At 59.5% G+C, this 19,732-nt stretch overlaps 1 protein-coding gene across 6 annotated transcripts in view; it reads left to right on the forward strand.

Annotated features, from left to right (window-relative positions):
• DTX2 (deltex E3 ubiquitin ligase 2) overlaps positions 1 to 18,573 on the forward strand; it is a 36,654-nt gene extending 18,081 nt beyond the window's left edge. For 5 of the 6 annotated variants that reach the window (XM_047714133.1, XM_047714130.1, XM_047714132.1 and 2 more), the window contains 7 exons: positions 5,308 to 5,408; positions 10,174 to 10,314; positions 13,254 to 13,327; positions 14,704 to 14,862; positions 15,438 to 15,599; positions 16,833 to 16,922; positions 17,938 to 18,573. In XM_047714133.1, coding sequence (XP_047570089.1) covers positions 5,308 to 5,408; positions 10,174 to 10,314; positions 13,254 to 13,327; positions 14,704 to 14,862; positions 15,438 to 15,599; positions 16,833 to 16,922; positions 17,938 to 18,165 — 955 coding nt within the window. In that variant the 3' untranslated portion in view covers positions 18,166 to 18,573. The remainder of the gene's footprint in view (positions 1 to 5,307; positions 5,409 to 10,173; positions 10,315 to 13,253; positions 13,328 to 14,703; positions 14,863 to 15,437; positions 15,600 to 16,832; positions 16,923 to 17,937) is intronic. The other variant, XM_047714135.1, reaches the window with a different exon arrangement.
• Positions 18,574 to 19,732: the final 1,159 nt, after the last annotated feature.

Consider the following 19,732-nt stretch of genomic DNA (forward strand, 5'->3'; position numbering starts at 1 on the left):
GGAGTGAGAGGTAGGCAGAGGCGTCCTGAGAGAGGGTGTGGCGGCGTCCGTAGACTGGAGGGTGTGGGCCAGGCCGTCATCCTGGGCATCTGCTCCTTGTGGGCATGTGGACCAGAGGTCTCTCTGGGAACAGGGTGACCAGAACTTTCGCTTGGCCTCCTCCCTGGATTTTCACATAGGCATTAGCAAGCACGGCTCTGAGCTATCTCAGCCCTACCCAGCGTCCCGTGAGGCCCCCTCCTCCAGGATGCCGGCCAGAAGCCTTCAGAGAAAAGTGTGCTGTCTGCCAGCCTAGAATGGGTATCAGCAGGGCTAGAGCTGCTTCTACTAGGTCAGTTTTGCTGGGCCTCCTGGGGCTCCTTAAGTTCTTACAAATTATTTTGAGGGACATTTCTAGACAGTTCCAGAGCTAGGATTCTGGGATCAAGCCAGGTGACTTAATTCATGGGCTTCGTTGCTTTCTGCTGGTACGGGGCTCCCATCCGTCTCCCCTGATACTTCCCTGGCGTCCCCCCTCCCCCGCCTGAGGCCCCGGGAGACTGCCAGAGTGGGGCCTCCTGGTACCGGCCAGGCAAGTTCCAGAGGGGAAGGTGGCTGGGCCAGACGGCCTTACCTCTGCTTCTGGGCCGTGCGTGTTGCTACTTGCCCTGCCTGCCTTGGTTGTCAGCCAGGAAGGGAACCAGGCCAGCTGGCTCTGTTAGTTGAAACCATCTCAAAGGGGGCCTGCCTCATGAGGTGGTGTTATCTTTATCTCCTCCAGCTTTTTAGGAGCTGGGAGAGGCACCGTTCACTCGCCTGGGCCTATCCCTCCCTGTTTTGAAAAACAGGGTTTCCCCATGTCTTATATGTAGGGTGGCCCTCTTCTGTGAACCCCTTTCTGATGGGTGTTGGAGAGCCGAGGCGGGGGCGCTGCTTAATGAATCCTGTCCTCTTGACCCAGCAGAGCCAGGAGAACCAAAATGCTTCACCCCTTGGTCTCCCTAGGGGCCTTGGTATGGTTCTCTAGGCCGAGTGAACATCAGCCAAGTTAGGTGGCAATCTCCCAGGGGGCGGCAGGGCTGGTGGGGCCCTGGGCTGGGGAAGCCTGGGAAGCAGCTGTATTCACTGGCGGCCACCGGAAAGGACATGCGAGAGTGAGCGAGATCAAAATCTGTGGAACCCGTGTGGTTTTTATTTGGGAGGCCGTGAGGTTTCAGATCGCTTCTTGCTCAACCTGGGTAAAACCTTGGCTGTCGGACTTCTCTGTGGCCGGGGAAGCTTTCTGAGTAGGCAGTAATGCGCTCAGCTGCCGGGTTTGAGAAAATTTCCTGGTAGCTGAACTTGGTCCCTTTAAAGCACCAGAACTTGTGTGTTAACGACGTTGGACAGAAAACTTTCCAAATGTGTCATGCGCAGTCTTCTTTAGTAGAGGGTGTGGTGGCTTAACGTTTTGATGGCTGGAGGTGATGATCAAGCCGGCTGTCTGTCACCGCTTAGGTGTGGCTAGGCCTGGGGAGACGTGACCCCGCCCTGAGTGGCCCTAGGATACGGCTCTCCCAGTTTGCTTCCATCTGCTCCGTTTTTGCTGCTGCTGTTCTCCCAGCTTCCAGAAGGGCTCCCTCCTGCTGTCCGCCTGGCTCGCATGCTCAGAGTCCCGGGGCGAGGGGGCTTAAGGGGTGCTGACTGGCTATAGGCCCTTGGGTCAGCTCTGTTCCCTTGCCATGTCTCTCCTTTCCCCTCTTAAGTCAGATTAAGGATTTGGTCTGGGAAGTCGGAAGTTCCTTTTGCTCTAGTATTGTGGTTTTTGGGATTTCTGTGGGGGGGTGCCTGGCGGCCCTTCGGCTTTCCAGTATGTCCCCTGAACTGCTCTGAGAACAGGGTAACCGTGGACATTGGTAATGGGCTGTAGATGAAGCCTCACAACCGCCCTGAGGGCCTTTTGGAATTATTCTCATCTTGCAGATAGAGAAAGGGCAGATAGAGAATTTGAAGCCCAGAAAGGGAACTCCACCTGGCAGAGGGCACGCAGCTCGGAGCCAGAGGGGGCGCTGGAAGCGGGGGAGCTCCAGATTGCACATCTAGGGCTCCTTATAGGGTACCTGCCTGCAGGGCTTGCTCGATGGCCCGTGCGGAGCTGGTGGGAGGCATTGCGTTTCCTTGCTCCAGCCTCCCGCCTCTGCCCCTTGCCTGGGACTGCTGTGTGCTGCCTCCATAGAACACTGAAGTCCTCATGTCTCCTGTCCTGAGCGCCATTCGGAAGCTCCTGGAGATAGTCCCAGACAGGAAAGCCAGGTTGGGCCTAGTAGTTAGACCCACGAACAGGGGAGGCTGCGACTGGAAGGAATTCTCGGAGAAGGGCACTCCATGGGGCAAATAGTGCCCATGTTGGGGAACATTCTGGTCGTCTGGGCCCTTTGAGGATAGTGGAGGGGGATCGGTGATATCTGAGGTTCTCTCCATCCTGAGAGTCCCCATCTTGGGAACCTCTGTGTCCTTTTACTGCTCTCATGACTGCAGGGAAACATCTGGGGGAGGAACTGGGATGAGGGATAGGGGAAGTGGCAACAGTGTGAGACCCACAGAACTTAGTCACACCCTGGCCCCAGTTCCAGGGTGAGCTTCCCAGGGGGAGCCTTAATGCCTGTCTGCGTTCTGCTCCAGTTATTGTTGGTGGAACCTAAGGCCTTCTCCTTCAGATATGTGCTCCTCCCCAGCAAAGGAGGACCCTGCTTCTGGGACCCCTCTGGATCAGCGATGAGTAACCCACTAATGTGGGGGAGTTGTCGAGCCAGGCTTCGGCTTTCCGGCTCCCCGGCTGAGGGCTCAAGCTCCGTGTCCCCTGCAGAGCTGGCTTGGGAGATGGAGGGTGCCTGGAAGGGCTCTGTCATCTGGGACTCCTTCGCTTTTCTAGAACCTGAGAATTACAAAGACTGTCAGAGATTATCTACTGACCTTTTTTTTTTTTTTAAAGATTTTTATTTATTTATTTGACTGGCAAAGATCACAAGTAGGCAGAGAGGGAGGCAGAGAGAGAGGAGGAAGCAGGCTCCCCGCCGAGCAGAGAGCCCGACGCGGGGCTCCATCCCAGGACCCTGAGATCATGACCTGAGCCAAAGGCAGAGGCTTCAACCCACTGAGCCACCCAGGCGCCCCCTACTGACCTTTAAAAAACCAAAGTGGAGAGACAGGCTTGGGGTGGGTGGGTGGGGTTTGCTCCAAATTAGATGGTTTAGTGGGGCCAGAAGCTTCATTGGTGCAGTTGTTCTGCACGCCCGGCTTTTCCGCGGCATTATCGGAGCTCTGCAGAGTCAGGGCTTTTGTTTTCTTGGGCTTGAGAATAGCTGAGGAGGGCAAGAAGCCCTGATCTGGGCCGTGCCACACAGGTGGTTCTCTTCCGGGAGAACAATCCAGAAGTGAAAGCAGAACAACGTCTACTCACACAAATAGGGGAGTGCCTGCTCTGCTCCCAGCCCTGTGCCGGGGTGGGGGGGTGGGGGGGCAGCTTTAGTACCAGCTGAGTGTAAGGTTCTGATTTGGGTCACAACTGGCCAGCTCCATGTCGTTTCTACGGGCAGGACCTGTGTCCCCTGGCTGGTGGTGGGGAAGGATCTGGGGCAGCTTCCAGAAGCGCTCACTGTAGACCAGGCGGGTTGTTGGTTTGCTGGCGGCTGCCAGGGCAGCACAGCAGATCGGAGCTGTCCGGCATTTCCCGAGCACCGTCCTGGCTCCCGGCTAGGCCAGTGAGACAGACGAAAGCAGCCTGACCCTGTCCTTGGGGAGTTCCGGCGTGGGGACTGCGGGAAAGGGTTTCATAAACCTTCTCTTGGCGCCATCTTTAACGTGGGCAGGGATGGAGCCGAAGACACAGGAACTGGGGTGGCAGGTCGGCGGCGGCGGGGTTGTTTGCCAGGCATCTCAGGCCGCCTACACCAACCATTCTCCAGTCGGGGGTGTCCCCCCAGACCACAGTGGCATAGATTCATTATCACTTGGAAAATACAGTGGCTTAAAACCAAATAAATGACCCAAATATAGTTATTATCGGAAGCAAGACCCTCATTTAAAAAAAAAACCTGAATTTTTAAAAAAGATTTTATTTATTATTTGAGAGAGAGAGCGAGCATAAGGGTGGGGGAGGGTCAGAGGGAGAAGCAGACTCCCTGCTGAGCAAGAAGCTGGGTGCGGACTTGATGCTGGGACTCCAGGATCCTAACCTAAGCAGAAGGCAGTCGCTTAACCAACTGAGCCCCCCAGATGCCCCCGAACCCCTTAATTTTGAACTAATTTTAGATTTACAGTAAAGTTACAAAAATATTCCAGCAAGTTCGCATCACCCCCTTCCTCGACTTATCTTGTCAAGCCAGACAGTTGCCATCAGGGGGACGTTACTGTTAACCTAGACTTTTCTCGATCCTTGCCTTGTTTGTCCACTGCTGCTCCCGGTTCTGTCCAGGGATCCTGTGGGATTCCCGCCTCACATCCAGCTGTCCTCTCTCCTCCCCACCCTTCCTTCAGTAGGAGTTCCGCTGTCTTTATCAAGCCCGTAACCTTGACCCTTCTGAAGAGCTACTTTGTCCAGTGTTCCTCAGTTTGGGTCTGTTCAGTTGCTTTCTCATGCTTGAGGTTATGCCGTGTGGCAGGAACCACAAAAGAGGTGTTTCGTCCTCAGAGCGCTGTTTCTTGGGGTTGCCGATGCTGATTGGCCATATTACCGGTGATACCGGTCTGGAGTACACGTTAGAGTGGTTTCTGCCAGATATCCCCTCTCCAGGTACCATAGAGCCCTCATTCCGACAAAGCTAGCGAGCTCAAAATTCTTTCAGGATTGTCTTCAGAGTTTGAGTTGCCCAGAAAAAAAAACACCTTTTTGACAGTTAAGGCTTCCTTCTTGATCGCTTTGCAAACTGCCCAGTCTCACAGCCCAGCAGGGTTCTTTCCCATCCCGGCTCCGGCCCCGCCAGTGCTCCGTCCTCTCCGCCTGGCTTGGAGTTGGACTCTCCCGACTTGATTGTGGCTGTGACGGTGGGCCAGGCTCTGGGCTTCACATCCTCAGTGTTCCGCTTTTCTAGGTTAATTGGAGTCTGAGAGCGGTGCACTTCACATTTCTTTGCTCCTCTTTCCAGGTATCACGGTCTTTCCTTAAAAACAAACAAACAAAACCCACAAAAAACAGGAAGTCCTCGCTCACACAGTGGCGGCCGGCCGGGTGGAGTGAAGCTGTAAAGGGGCCCCGGCCGCACCAGCATACTCGCACCTCGGGCCGGCTCTGGCTCTCGTTTCCGCCAAGTTGGCTCCTACATTCAGCTTTGTTTCTCTCTTCTCCCTAAGTGCCTCCCTCCCCAGTGGTCCTGTGAGCAGCCCTGGGAGCGTCCCCGCCTCGGTGCCCGTGCAGATGCCGAAGCCCAGCCGGGTCCAGCAAGCCCTTGCAGGTAGGCACCCTGCTGGGTCCTGGGTTCCAGAACAGGCTGTGTCTGACAGGGCAAGACACGGAGGCGGTGGGAGAATCCGTGGGCAGGGGAGGAGACCGTGGGACGGGCGCCTGGTTACCACAGCGGCTCCCGGGAGGGCCAGTGCCTCTTTGCCACGATGGCATGCCCTCAGTGAGTGAGCCTGTCTCACGGGGCGGCCTGCCTGATGACAGTGGGTCCCCTGGTGTGGACCTTTCCCCATCTTTGAAATTTCCACGTCATTCTATTTATTTATTTTTTTCATAAAGATTTTGTTTATTTGGCAAAGGGCAGGAGAGAGCGAGTGAGCGAGCACAAGCAGGGGGAGCAGCAGAGGGAGAGGGAGAAGCAGGCTCCCCGCTGAGCAAGGAGCCCAATGCTGGGCTCAATCCCAGGACCCCGGCATCATGACCTGAGCCGAAGGCAGACGCTTAACTGACTGAGCCACCCAGGCGCCCCTCCATGTCACTTTTTTTTTTTTAAGATTTTATTTATTTATTTGACAGAGATCACAAGTAGGCAGAGAGGCAGGCCGGGGGGGGGGGGAAGCAGGCTCCCCGCTGAGCAGAGAGCCCGAAGCAGGGCTTGATCCCAGGACTCTGAGATCATGACCTGAGCCGAAGGCAGAGGCTTTAACCCACTGAGCTACCCAGGTGCCCCTCCATGTCACTTTAATTATGGTTCACGTCACTTGTCTGTCCTGAAATGCTTTATGCATTTCCCTGAAGGGGCCCGCTGGGGAGCTCAGCTGTTTTGGCTGGAGTTATGCTTTGAATAAATGACTTTGCGTCCACGTAAATCTTTTGTTAACCAGACGCCTTTGAACTGTTTTAAAAATTCCTTTTATAGGTTAGGGAGTTACTGAAAGTTACTTTTTAATAAGTGGGAAAAGCCAGGTGTCATAGAAGGGAGAGTAGCGAGGTTGAAGCAGGCGACTGAGCTAACCGGAGTCTGTGTGTTGAGTGAGTCACTGTGGTAGCACAGGGGGCTCAAGGGGACAGGCCTGAGGCAGGGAGACCCGTGCGGAGCCTGACTTCATGGCTCGGGGGAGCAAGCCAGGGCCTGACCGCAGGCCTCGGCACTGGTGGCGGTAAGAGCTTCTGACTGGGTGGGTCGGTGGGTCGCGAGAGAGGGGGAATGGGTTGAGGCCCAGGTGTGGCTGTCAACGTTACTGGGACACTCAGGAGGGGCTTTGCGTGTATCTTCCTTCATTTCTTCCCAGTACCAGCTCTTCGAGGTAGGAACTTTTATTCCCATTTTATACCTGAGGAAACTGAGCCTCAGAGAGTTCCAGAAACTTCTCATGATCAACCGACCAGCCCTTGGCAGAGCTGGGACTCAGCCCCAGGCATTCCGGGCCCCAGGACCTGGGTTGTCAGCAGTGTCACACTGTGTCGCTTCCCAGCCCAGTGGGAGCATGGGGAGGGGCAGGGGGAGCATGGGGAGGGGCAGGGGTGCTGCTAGGTTGTAGCAGGGCCGGGCCCTGGGGGCAGTGGGCATTTGGATGTGCAGCTCAGAAGAGCCGTCTAGGGTGCATTGGGGTGGCCTCTGCCCCCTTGGGGTGGGTGTATGAGCTCACAGAGACTGCGGGTGGGATGCCGGGAGGGCCCTGGAGGGAGATGGAGGGATCAGTCAAGGGGGTGGTAGGAGCCAGGAGAGTGGGGCCCTCTGGACCCTGCTTCAGGCGCTCAGCCATCAGCCCTCTGCTGGGGCAGAGATGTGGTGACTGCAGAGTTCCTGCCCAATTAGGTCTTCCTGTGGGCTTCTGTGTGGGGTGGTTGGTGACCACTGGAGAGAGGTTGTGGGTGACCAGGCGTGGCCGGCACATGGCTAAGCTCCATTCAGCTCTGTAATCGCTGAGACTTAAATACAGACACTATAAAAACCTTCCTAAGCGCAGCTCAGAAGCCGTCCGGGATGGAGAAGCACTTGCTCCCTTTCCTCTGCTCCCAAGGCTGAGGACCTCTTAGCCTGCATCCCAGGGTGTCCTCCATGTCCCCTGTCCCCTTGGCTCTTACATCAATCCTGGAGGTAGGCAGATCTTTTAACTTCCATTTTATTCACTGGGGAAACAGACCTCGGAGATTGGGGAGCACGGTCCTGGCCAGCAAGGAGTGGAGACCGGAGCCCATGGCCAGATGCCGCGTTTTCTTAACACAGGCTCTGCCTTGGACCTGTTGGTGGGAATCTGAGGTGCGGGGAAGGAGACATCCCGAGCCAGCCCAGGAAGTAGGGTCTGGAGAATGTCTTCTTTCCCTGAGCCACATTTGTGGATTTGGGAATACTCAGCCTCCATGAGGTGGACGGGGAGGGTTTTGCGGGTGGGTTTACAAACCAAAGGTAACGCTGTGGAGGGCCTGGGTACCCTTCTGTGCGGGCAGAGGATGGTCACAGAGGAGCCGCCTCCAGGTCAGGCTGGCAGGGCCTCGGGTGACAGCCTCTCTGGCTGCTGTCTGGCCCAGCCCTGTCCTTGGAGTGTCTGTGTTTCATGCTGCCACAGCCTGCCCAAGGCCAGGCAGCCAGGGCCGAGTGGAGCTGGGAGGCAGCTCTGTAAGACCTGTCAGAGGCTGGGCGTGGGCCAGAGCCCCGTCACTAGACAAAGAGCCAACTCCCGGTGTCCGAAAGGAGGTGTTTGCACATCCGGCCGCTGCGGAGGCTGCTCTCTCTGGGGGTCCAGCGGATAAGTGGGACCCTCTCAGACAGGTGGGGGAGCTGTGGCTGTGCGGGCTGCCATAGTTATTTGAGGATGTTGGGATTTGGGGGGGCTGTCCTTAAGCCCTGCTGTTGGGAAGACATGACGGCCCGCTCTTGGCGTTCCCACCCAGCCATCCTGTCCGTTGGGTGTTGCTTTTGCGAAGTGTAGGTGTGGGGGGATTCTCACACTTGCTCCCAGGAAGGCAGACCCGCGGAGCAGGGGCCCCTACTCTGCAGGCTTCTCTGTTGAGATTTCTGTGTCTGTGACTGGAGCTCGAGGGCGAGCCCTGCACTGATGAGGGCAGAAGCCTTGTTCGTGCCAGCCTCACCGAGGCCACCCGGCAGTGCTCGGGGGTATCTGGGTTCCCCAGCAGACGGATTCTGTGCACCTGCTGTGACCGGGCCCTGCCCTCGGTGCTCAGCGCGGGGAGGACAGCTGTCACGACACCCATATGCGAGTCCTTTCAGGGAGTAAGAAAGCTAACCAGGGTAAAGGACACAGACGGAGGGGACGCGGCCCTTTCAGGTGGGGCGGTCAGGGAAGGGCTGCCTTGTAGCTCACGCGTGGGGAGGGGTCTGGCGGAAGTGGAGCAGAGAGTGTTGGGGGAGGAGGTCACAGTCAGGGCCAAGGCCAGGGTTCAACTAAAGCAAGCATTGCTCCTGTCCCCTCCATCGTTGTGCTCCCGGCCCTCTTCCCTCGCCTGCTTGTCCTGCGGTCTGCCTGACATTTAGTTCAAACCCACTTCTGAGCTCAGGAGCGAGCAACGTGGAGACGCTGGTGGCATTGCATGAGCAGGTGCCTGGCGTGCAGCCTTGCTCTTCTGGCGGGTGCTCTGGGGTCTGTTGCGAGTGGCTGCCGCCGTGCACCCTGCCCCACTGCGCTGTGCCGCCCAGGCCGCTGGCTGGCCTCTGCTTCCGTCCCTGACCGGGCGCGCTCGCCACTTGGAGTCTTTGCTCTTAGAGGCCGTGGTGGCAGGCCTGGATGGGGCTCCAGGGGCAGGTCTCCCCTTACCCGCCTGCATCACCTCCAGCGTGGGCAGCGCCATCTGCCGGGCCCACCCAGGGTCCCCACTTCCTGCCCCAGGCTGCCCTCGGGACCCAGAGCCCGAGCCTGATTCTGAGCGCTCGGAAAGGCTCCCTTAGCCCTTGGCAGAGGTGTCACTGAGCGGGACGGGTGGCAGGGGGATTGCACAGCGAGGCAGGCCAAGGGTGTGGCAGGAGCCGGGGCTCCCGTGGGAGACTGTGCTGTGTTCCAGGGAGCACCGGGGCCTCGGAGAGTGCCAAGGGAGCAGCAGGCCTGAGGGTCCACCTAGGGTGTGTGTGGAACACCAGGCTGAGGAGTGAGGCCTACCCCCGTGGGTGTGCCCACGGTGCTGCCCTCCAGGACAGAGCAGACTGTTCGAGCCTGGACTGAGGGCGGAGACGGGAGCGGCAGCCCAAGACCTTTGCTGCTCCAGAGGAGCGGCCACAGAGGCCACGGGGAGGCCTGTTGGGGAGCAGGCCCGAGGCCAGTATTCCGGCTCACCCACCCTAGCAACGGCACCGGAAGCATCTAGAAGGGCCATATGGAAAGCAGATAGCACCCCACTGGAGGGAGGGTGACCAGGAGCCCAGAGGGCATGGCCAGGAGGAGCACAGGGGAAGGACTGAGCGCAAGACTCTGTCCGTGTCTCCATAGCTTGCCCGCATCCTTCCACATCACCCCTTTGCTCTCCTCGCACCTGGCACCGGCAGCTCCCACCTGGAATGGCATCGTGCCCCCCTGAAGCAGAAGGCCTCGTCCCGCCCCCTTCCCCGACGCCCGGAGCGCGGGCCAGCTGGTGGCTCGGACAGACCCCTGTGGGGATCTGATGAGCCAGGCATTTCCCTGGTTCCTGGCCTGGGGCTCAGCTGCCTCGAGCCTCGAGCGGCCAATTCCTCGGGAAGACCCGTGGGTCCTGCTGGCCGTTCACGGTGCCACCTGGACTCAGCGGGGTTTGTGGACGTCACATGCCGAATGACTCCTTCTAACGTTTCTCCCTTCTCTGCATGTCTGATCTCGCACCCCGTGTAGGCATGACGAGTACTCTGCTGTCAGCCATTGGACTCCCTGTGTGTCTTAGCCGCGCACCCCAGCCCGCCAGCCCTCCCGCCTCCTGTCTGGCCTCTAAAAGTCACAGCTCAGTTAAGAGATTGAGGAAAATGCCCATGAAAGGTAGTTCCCGCTCACAAGTGCTCTCTGGCCTCTGCTAAGCCTCCGAGTCTTGCTGCCTCTGACTCTCCTGCATCAATCGCTCTTCTCTGACCCCCATGGCCCTTCTTTGCTTCCTTTACCCCAGGGGAGGGGCTCAGTGGCCCTTCTGCCTGCCCTCGGCGCAGAGGTGGGCCCTGGAAGCCACTTTCCCCCGAAAACCCAGAGTTCAGCTCCTGTCTTCTGGCACAGCTGGAGTGTGAGGGGCCTGTTCTTAAGGACTCTGTGACTGTATAAACACAAGTGTGGGGTGAGGCCAGCTCGGGAAGGGGGTGACTCTCTCCCTCTCAGCAGGGCCAGCATGCATCTCAGGAAAGGGCCCCGGCCGTCTGGCCACCACGAAGGGCTACTTCGGAGGGGTCCTGCAGTGGCGCTGCCCTGCCCATCACACGCCTGGGGAGGAAGGGGTTTCAGAACCGTGGCAGGTGCTGTGGGTTTTAGGCAGACTTACGTGAAGGGGCCTGTGGGTAGTGAGTTCTAAACCTGCCTTTTTGAAAGCTGATGCTTCCATCCTTGGGGTGGAGACGCACAGAGCATGGAAAGCCCTGTGACCCTGAGTGTGGGTGTGGTGAGCAGGGAGCATGGCCATGGCCCAGCCGGCTTGGGTTCTGGTCTTGGTTCCGGCTTCATGTCCCACACCGGTGTCTCTGTTCGTGAGCTGGCATCTCCTGCTTCGCAGGTTGGTAGTGGACGGAATGAGAAGGGCACACATGAGGCGTCCAGCATGTAGTCATTGGCGGGCTTTGATCATGCCCACTGCCTGCCTAACCCGAGCCCCACAGGTGGCAGGGAGGGCCAGGGAGTGGCGGGGCTTTACACCCCGTTCCCCACCTCACCCCTATCCGGCAGCTGGGCAGGGCGGGCCTGGAGTTTCCGGAGACACTCTGACTTGCCTGGGAAGAACACACGCTCTTGGCAGACACTCTGATCTTCCTTCCTGGGCTCAGATGTCCCTTTCTTGGGGTTGGTGGTCCCCTGGCTGGCCCCCTTAAGAGAAGTGTGGCTCCTGGGCTACCTTGGGTTCTAAAAGGCTGTCCGGGCAAGGACAAGTGGCGTGGAAATGGATGCTGAGCTAGACCCCACCAGAGGTGGGCCTGTGGCTAGTCCTAGCAGATGGGGTCCTGGGGTTCCTATGCTTTTCTGAAATGCTTCTCCCCTCACTCTGAATAGCTCCCGGGATGGCTGCCAGTAGCTGGTGGTCCTTGTGCTTTGGCCTGGCTTTCTCCCCAGTGACCAGTCAGTGGCCTAGAAATCTGTGTGTATGTGTTGGGGGAAAGGTGCGTGTGTGTGTGTGTGTGTGTGTGTGTGTGTGCGCGTGACACGTTTCTGTGTTGGGAGTATGGGGGGATGTGTGTGTGTGTGCTATGTGTGTGAAGGGATGGAGGTACATTTGTGTGGAGGTGTGTGTGTGTGAGGGGGTTGGAATGGATGTTTGTGTAGGGGTGTGTAGGGCACATGTGTGAGGGACATTTGGGTGTGTGTGGGATACATGTCTGATGGGGTGAAGGGACATTTGTGTGTGTGTGCGTGTGTGTTTTGAGGGGGGTATATATGTCAGGGTGGGGGGATGCTTGTGTGGGGGGTATGTGTGTGAGGTGGGTGGAGGTGCATTGTGGGGGGTGTGAGGGTTTGGGGAGATGTTTGTCGGGGGGTTGTCTCTGTGTTGGTGGGGGGGTGGTCTTTTGTCTGTAGCTGCCTCTCACAACACTCACGCTCTGGGTCAGGATGACGTCTCCATTTCTAGGTGAGGGGAGGTTCAGGTGATATGCGTTGGTCCCTGCGTGACAGCCAGAATCAAACCTGACGTTGCCTGCCCCCAGCCTCCGCTCCCCTCCTCGGTGTCCCCTGGCCTTCTCTGGTTTTGAGGGCCCTTGGCTGTGGAGCCCTCAGGCTTGTCTGTCTTGGCAGCCACACCCTGTGGCTCTGAGCTTAAGTTCAGGCCAGGTTCCCTCTGGTGACAGAGGCTCAGAGCTGGACCTGCCCAACGACCCCGAGGCAGGAAGAGGAGCTTTCCCTGGCTGCACTGGTCTTCCCTGGCCATCCTTTCTGCTCCCGCACGGCTTTGCTGCCATTCTCTGTCATTCTGCCGCTGCCTCTGGCTGGAGAAGCCCTGGGTCTGCCCAGGTCTCTCCCTGGCTGGGGGAGTCTCTCGTTTTGGGGGTGTGGGGGTGCCCGTGTGGGGCCAGGCTCAGGGTTGATGCCGGCGCGGGCCACCCTCCCAGCTTTGTGCACGTGGGTGCTCTCGAGAAGAATGGGGTGGCCAGGGCGCCCCTCTTCCTGCATCGGGGCTCCTTCCCGGACTTGGTGTGTCGCTGAGACCCCACAGTCCAGGGCCAGGCGAGAGAAAACCAAGGCTTGTCGTGACCGTATCCGTGTGGCATCGTCCCCAGTCGGAGTGCACACAGACGCCCGCCGGGCAGGCACCCGCTGCACGTTCAGCTCCTGGACCTTCTCTCGCCTTGGCTTTCTCACAGGAGTAACGGAGGTTGGGTGAAATGGTGGTGCCGGGACATGCTCCGGAGCAGTTTGTGGTCGAAGCTGCCGTTTGACTTCTCTGTGTGTCCTCGGAAGTGCCTGGGCCCAGCCTCCCGAGCGAATGTGCGCGGGGATGCGGTGGAGGCCCAGGACGCGGCTCCTGAGGGCTGGGCCCAGCAGCTGTCCCTGGTCCTCGTGCGTCGCCTCCAGGGCTCCTGGGGCCGGGCCTCCCACGGGTGGACCCATAGGGCTCTGCCTGGCCGAGCTCCGAGCGTCCGCGCTGACGCCGCGTCTCTCCTCTTGCACACTCGCCCCTCTCCGGGTCCCTCCTGGCAGCTTGGGCCTCTCCCTTGTCTTCCTTCCTCTCTGGACTCCACGACCCCAGTGCGTCCTCCTCGGGACACCGCTGACGCTCTTCTTTCTTGCAGGAGGGACTCCAAAGCCGGAGCCTGAGCAGGTGATAAAGAAGTACACGGAGGAGCTGAAAGCGGCCCCAGATGAGGCACGTGTCACGGGAGCCGTGCTGCTTCTGGTTTGCTTTGGAGACGAGGGGTGGCTCCGCAGGAGGGTATCAGCCTTTTCTCTGCTGGGCGGGCACTGACCGAGGTGCCGCTGGGTGCCGGCCGTGCTCCGGGTCCTGTGGTGTGATCTCCCGCGTCCCGGAGGAGGCAGGCCTTCCCAAGGGGAGGCGGCCTGGCCTCAGAGGCCTGCATTCTGATCTTAGCTGCGCCACTCACGAGCGGTGGTTCTGAGCAGGGCTCCTCACCGGGCCTCCGCGTCGCCCTCTCCCTGTGCCATCCTGGAGACGAGGGATGGGAGAGCCCGCCCCACTGTCCGAGGACCGAGCTGGGGAAAAGCGAAGAGGCTTTGTCCCCATAGCAGTCCTGCCCCTCTGGCTATGGGGAGAACCGGTTGGCCTTGCTGTCATTATGGGGCCTGCCAGACCCTCATAGCAGCTTCGGTTGGACCCAAGCTTCTGTGCTGAGCTGTGTTTTGGGGGCTGCTGTGCCCCTGGTCTCTGATTTGAGTGAAGAGTCCCAAGGACTCTGGGGCGGGGAGGGGTGGGGTGGGTCGTGGGTTAAAGGGCAGTCGTGCAAAGATAGAACGGAGGCTTCTCCCCTTTTTTTCCCGCAGCTCTGGCTGGTAAAGGGTTAGTAACCTGGAGGTCGTCTCCATGTCTCCCACCCTCCCTCCAGCGCTGTCTGTGCCCCCAGGGGACAGCACACCAGTCTCTGTTCTTACCTTCACCTTGTGCCCCCCACCCCTGGCATAACTTGCCTGCTCTGCACCAGCCTCCTGGCCTCCGGGCTGCCAGCTGGACAGCCTCCAGACAGCTGTGATAGTGCTGGTAGCTGCACCTTGAAACCCCTTGGCAGGGTCCCCTGATGTGGGAGACAAAGTCCTGCTCCTGAGCTCGGCCATCAGAGCCTTCGGGATCTGGTTTCTGCTTCAGAACATTCTCTTCCCTTTCCCTGCTGTGTCCGTTCCCGTCCTTGTCCACCTTGCCCCTTTCCCCTGTGACAGCCAGCTTTGTGGCCCTGTTCTCTCCATTTCCTGCCCTGCTATTTCCTGTCTTCTGGCCCGTGTCTGCTGTCTTTGGCCTGTGCTGCTGTCAGTGCTAAGGCCCCTGCGGCCCCTGTGGCCCCTGTGCTTGTGGCCATCTGTCGTCCCCTCTGCTGTGACGGGCCCTCTGAGGGCGTAGATCCTGGTGACTCATCTGTCTTCCTGCCTTTGGACCAGCTGACTGAAGGACTGACTGCCCTTAATCCTGGTGTTTCAGCAGCAAAAGCCTTTTCCTATTAGGACCACCCCCCCCCGCCACCGCCCTGTGGCGCAGTGGGCCGTCAATGAGCGTGCCCTGTGCTGGTCTCCCTCCAGGACTGCATCATCTGTATGGAGAAACTGGCTGTGGTGTCCGGCTACAGCGACGTGACCGACAGCAAGACCATTGGGCCAGTGGCCGTGGGCCGCCTTGCCAAGTGCAGCCATGCCTTCCACCTGCTGTGTCTGCTGGCCATGTACTGTAACGGGAATAAGGTACTTGCACGTCTGCCCCCGCAGGAGCGGGGTCACCTGCCCACAGTCCTTCCCCGCTCCTGCTGCTGTTCTGCGGGGGGCCCAGGATATTCTCGGAGGCAGCATCGAGCTGTCTGTGGGCCTGGGCCCGTGGCAGGATGGAGGTCGGCTGCTGGAGGGCTGGAGGTGGCAAGTGACCCCTGGTCGCTGTCCTTTGGTGGCACTTAGCCGGAATGGACAGAGGTTGGGAGGACAGGGAGGCAGACCTCGGGGCATGGCGTGGCCTCTCCTGCAGCACCCCCTGGGCCGCCTGCGCCAGCCAGGGGGCCTGTGCCAGCAGTGGGCTGGGCCTGGGATCTTTTGTTGGGTTTGAAACCTGTTCCACCATGAAGACTTTTGTGCACCAACCCGATTTGCCTCCTCAATGCTGGTCTCCCAGTACCTCGCCCCTGTGCTGACCACCGCTCCAGGGAAGCGGTTAGGTTTCTGTGCTGGGAGGGAATTGGGGGGGCGAGCCAGGGACCTGATGTAGGGGGCCATGCTAGGCGCTCTCTCGGGGCCACTGGCTCAGTCTGTGGTGCTCTGCTTTGTCTCAGGATGGAAGTTTGCAGTGTCCTTCCTGCAAGACCATCTACGGGGAGAAAACTGGGACCCAGCCCCAGGGGAAGATGGAGGTGTTCAAGTTCCAAGTGTCCCTCCCTGGCCATGAGGACTGCGGGACAATACTCATAGTTTACAACATTCCTCACGGCATCCAGGTAAAGGGCCCTGGCATGAGAGGAGCCTCCTTGGACCATTCTGGAATGGGTCCTTCTTGGTCTGGGGCACTCTTCTTCCTACGCTGCCCCTCTCTCAGCAGTCCAGCCCCTGGGGCAGTCGGGAGGCACCAGTCTCCCGATTTCAGGCTCTCAGGAACCAGGAGGCACCGGTGTCTGGGGCTAAAACAAGCTCTTAGAGCCGCGGGAGCGAAGAGGTGGCCTTCAGCCCTTTCCTAATGCAGGGAGGGCGTCCTGGAGGCGGAGACATCGCAGCTCCACTTGTACTGGGTAGAAGGCCAAGTGTCTAAAGCAGGAAGTATGTTTGTGTTGGGCTGAATAACGGGGGATCCCCCAGGGCAGGGAGGTGCCCGCAGAGAGGAGGCCAGCTTGGGAGGCCAGCTCAGTGGCCAGATCCAGGCCTGCTTTGGGTGTGGTGGTGCCGGCTCTGATGGCAGGAGCAAGACAAGAACCCGAGCAAAAGGTCCCAGGGTCCTAGTAGAGACCCAAATAGGAGCCTTAGGCCCTTCAGTCTCCTGCTTGGGCCTGGGTTGCCCTCAGAGCTGGTGGCAGGTGGGCACGGTCCAGGGCAGTGGAGACTAGGACCCACGGGGGCCTCTCTGTGACAGGTGGGGTGTCCCTGTTTTGTTCAACCACGTGCTTTGCTTTCCCGTGGTTTCCCTCCATTTCTTATCAGTGGGTCATAGTGAATTTTAAAAACATCCCTGACAGCCTCAGAGCCCCAGAGCAGGGGGAGTGTGGAGGTGTGTGTGGTGTGCCTCTGAGTGGCAGAGGGCACGAGCAAGGACCTTCCACCATCACCGCGCGCTCCCCTTCCGTCCTGTTTGCGGTCCCTGCCCCGTGCCCCGCTGCAGGCCCATCTCAAGCAAGGGCATCCGGAAGGAGGCCCGGCCATCATGGCCACAGAGCCCAGTGCCCGCAGGGGCACTAGTGGGGTGGGAGTGTGTGTCCTGGCCTTGGATGAATCCCCATCTCATCAGGGAGGGGTGGGACACTAGCAGGAGCATCTGATGCCAAATCGAGTGTCACGGGGTCAGGGAAGGTGGTCGCTGGGGGGATGCGGTGTCACGTTGGGTCTCTGAGGGGCGGGGTCTGTGACACGGATTGGGCTGGTCACGGGTGTACGAATAGCCCTGGCCAGAGAGGCAAAGGGTGGGCTGGGCTGCTGGGTACCTCTCAGGACCCTCCCAGGCCGTGTCTCTGTTCCTCCTGCAGGGCCCGGAACACCCCAACCCTGGGAAGCCGTTCACCGCCAGGGGATTTCCCCGCCAGTGCTACCTTCCAGACAATGCCCAGGGCCGCAAGGTGAGGCAGGGTGCCCCGGCTGGTAGGGGCCCGGCTGCCTGTGGGCGGTTGGAGCAGGTGGGTGGGGAGGGCCCAGCCTGGTGGTCATGCCAGCTCTGCCCTGCTCATCTGCTTCTTCTTCTTCTGGGGCTGCTGGGGTGCTGGCCCCTCCTTCCCATGGGTCTCTGTGCATTGGGCGCGCTCCCCCGGGAGAGGTGACTGGAGAGGAGGCCTTTTCCAGCAACCTCTCTGGCCAGGTCACCTGTTCTTCAGTCAGGCTAGTGTGACGACATTGGTGGGTGGGGGCGGTGGAGGGGAGGAAGGGACAGGAGAGGACTGGGAGATTGGGACAGCAGTGGAGCTACCTCTGGCACTGGGACTAGGGGGAGCATTCCCCGCAGACGGAACCGCTCGGGAGTGGCAGCCGGTGGGCCCGGCTGGAGGCTGGGAGGAGTCTGGGGGAGGACCAGAGCCCGGGTGTGGAGTCAGTGGAGCATCAGGCGCCCCTAGGCCGCCCTGGGTGTTGCCGATGGGAGGTTTGAAAATGCTCCCTCTGGCTGCTGTGAGCTCGGCCTGCAGGTAGCTGGGGGGGGGGGGGGGGGGGGACGGAGAGGTGGGGGTTCCCTGACTGGACTTTGGGCAGAGTTAGCCTGGCCCCAGGTGCGGCTTGAGCAGCAAAAGGCGGCACCCTCCGATGTGGGGGGGACCTCTTGGGCCATCAGGTCAGCAGGGGGAGTTCTGGGAGGGGCGTCAGGACTGGAGCTGGAGGCTGGGGACCCCAGCAGATGGGGCTCACTTGGATCGGGTCACTTAGGAGAGCGGCCAGCCCGGGCCCTGCCAGCGGTTCACGGTACAGGTCGAACAGACCGGGCAGGTGCCCGCTATGCCTCCCTGGTCCCCACTGGTGGGGCAGGTCAGACCAGGGAAGGGGAGCGGCCAGTGGATTCTGGCCCCCTGCTGCTCCGCGGGTGAGAAAACCATTCACAGGCTTGGGCTCGCTCATTAGCCCCTCCTCCTTTCCCCTCCCCCACTGCAGGTCCTGGAGCTGCTGAAGGTGGCCTGGAAGAGGCGACTCATCTTCACAGTGGGGACGTCCAGCACCACGGGAGAGACGGACACGGTGGTGTGGAATGAGATCCACCACAAGACGGAGATGGACCGCAATGTGACAGGCCACGGCTACCCTGACCCCAACTACCTGCAGAATGTGCTGGCTGAGCTGGCGGCCCAGGGGGTGACCGAGGACTGCCTGGAGCAGCAGTGACCCCCCCAAGCCTGGCCGGGCCCCACCCTGCCCCACCTGCCTGCCTCCGGCCACCAGCGGCCCCCTTCTGCGCTGCCGGCTGGGCTGTCCCTGGGATGGGCAGGCCGGAAGGTGCCTTTCCTCGGAGGCTACGGCGTTTGTCGGGGGCCTGCCTTCCGCCCCCCTCCTCCCCTCCAGGCCTGGATCTGCGTGGGAGTTGGGCAAGCCTGGGAGTTCTACTCGTGGGGGCTTAAGATGCAGCTACCTCAGAGCGTGGGGCCCCGCCCTTGGGCTGCTTTGGGTCCGTAGTGCTGGGGGCCCAGCGTGGGGTGAGGCGAGACTGCCCCATCGTAGCCCGGGCAGCCGTGGTTCCGGGTCAGCTTCTCATACCTCAGATGTTCTGTTTGCAATAAATGCCCTATAGCCAAAGTCAGCAGGCCCTGGTGTGTTTGTCGGCGGAGAGGCTGCGCGTGTGCACACGCGCGTGTGTGCTGCTGCGTCCGAGCAGGAGGGAGCCCGCCGACTGCCCATCCGACCCGCATGCCCCAGTGACCAAGGCTGCGGTGAGGCCCGAGAGCCCACCCCCCCACCCAGCTGGGCTGCTACCCCGGCCCCTAACCCCATCCTCAAAGTTCTAATTTCTCGATCCTCTTAGGAGGATCCAGTACCCCGGCCTGCCATCCACCTGGGTTGTGGCCTGGGGCTCCAGGGACACCGGCCGCATCCTGAGTGGGCCAGAGGTACTTTTGCCTCCATTAATCCCCTTTTCTCCACAAGAAAAAAAAAAACAATTGAAGTCTATTTTGTGTGTTGGCCTAAAGATGAGTATATTATATATTAAAGTGATGAAGTCCCAGAACCTAGGTGAGGTTCGGTGGGGTGAGGTTCGGAGCCGACAGCTAAGAAAGAATTCTTAAGACGTCTTTGGGGCAAAAAGGTGGTTTATTAAAGCACCGGACAGGACAGGACCCGTGGGCAGACGGAGATGCCCTTGCCCCGGGTTGTGAGAGACGGCAGGTTATGGACCCTGCGGTTGGGGGAAAGGTGAGGGGAAGGGAGTTTCAATGGAGTTTTCATATGCTAAAGAGGGCCTACGAGGTGCCGGGATACTGGAGGCCTTGCTGAGGCCTTGCGGCTTGATCAATGTTATCTTTTGGCCAGCCATTCACATCAAGATAGTTGGGAGATTCTTGGTGGGATGTCACAATCCTGCTATCAAGCGTCTTTGTTGGTGAGATTGAGGTTCAGAAGAGATTTAACTATATTTACGTTCCCTTCTACCTCAGCCTCCTTCAGTTTTGTTTATGGAGGGAAGGGGGTGACATTAGGGCTTGAGGAACTGAGTTATTTGCCTCTGGAAATTGGGCTATTGATAAGGTAACTTCTTTGTTTGTAGATCTCTAGGACATTTGTAAACCAAGGGAGACTCCAGTCTTGCAGGATTGTGATCTCTGCAAGTTAACTCTTTGTTTCTCGCTTATGGCAGTCAGGGGTCCTGAGGAATGTGACACACATTACCAAGGGGAGCGGGTGGAGACGGGGTGCACGGTGCCAGCTTTTGCTTTGTCCTCAGCCAGCCTCCTGCTCC

The sequence above is a fragment of the Lutra lutra genome, chromosome 18 (assembly GCF_902655055.1).
Source record: "Lutra lutra chromosome 18, mLutLut1.2, whole genome shotgun sequence".
Classification (NCBI taxonomy): domain Eukaryota; kingdom Metazoa; phylum Chordata; class Mammalia; order Carnivora; family Mustelidae; genus Lutra; species Lutra lutra.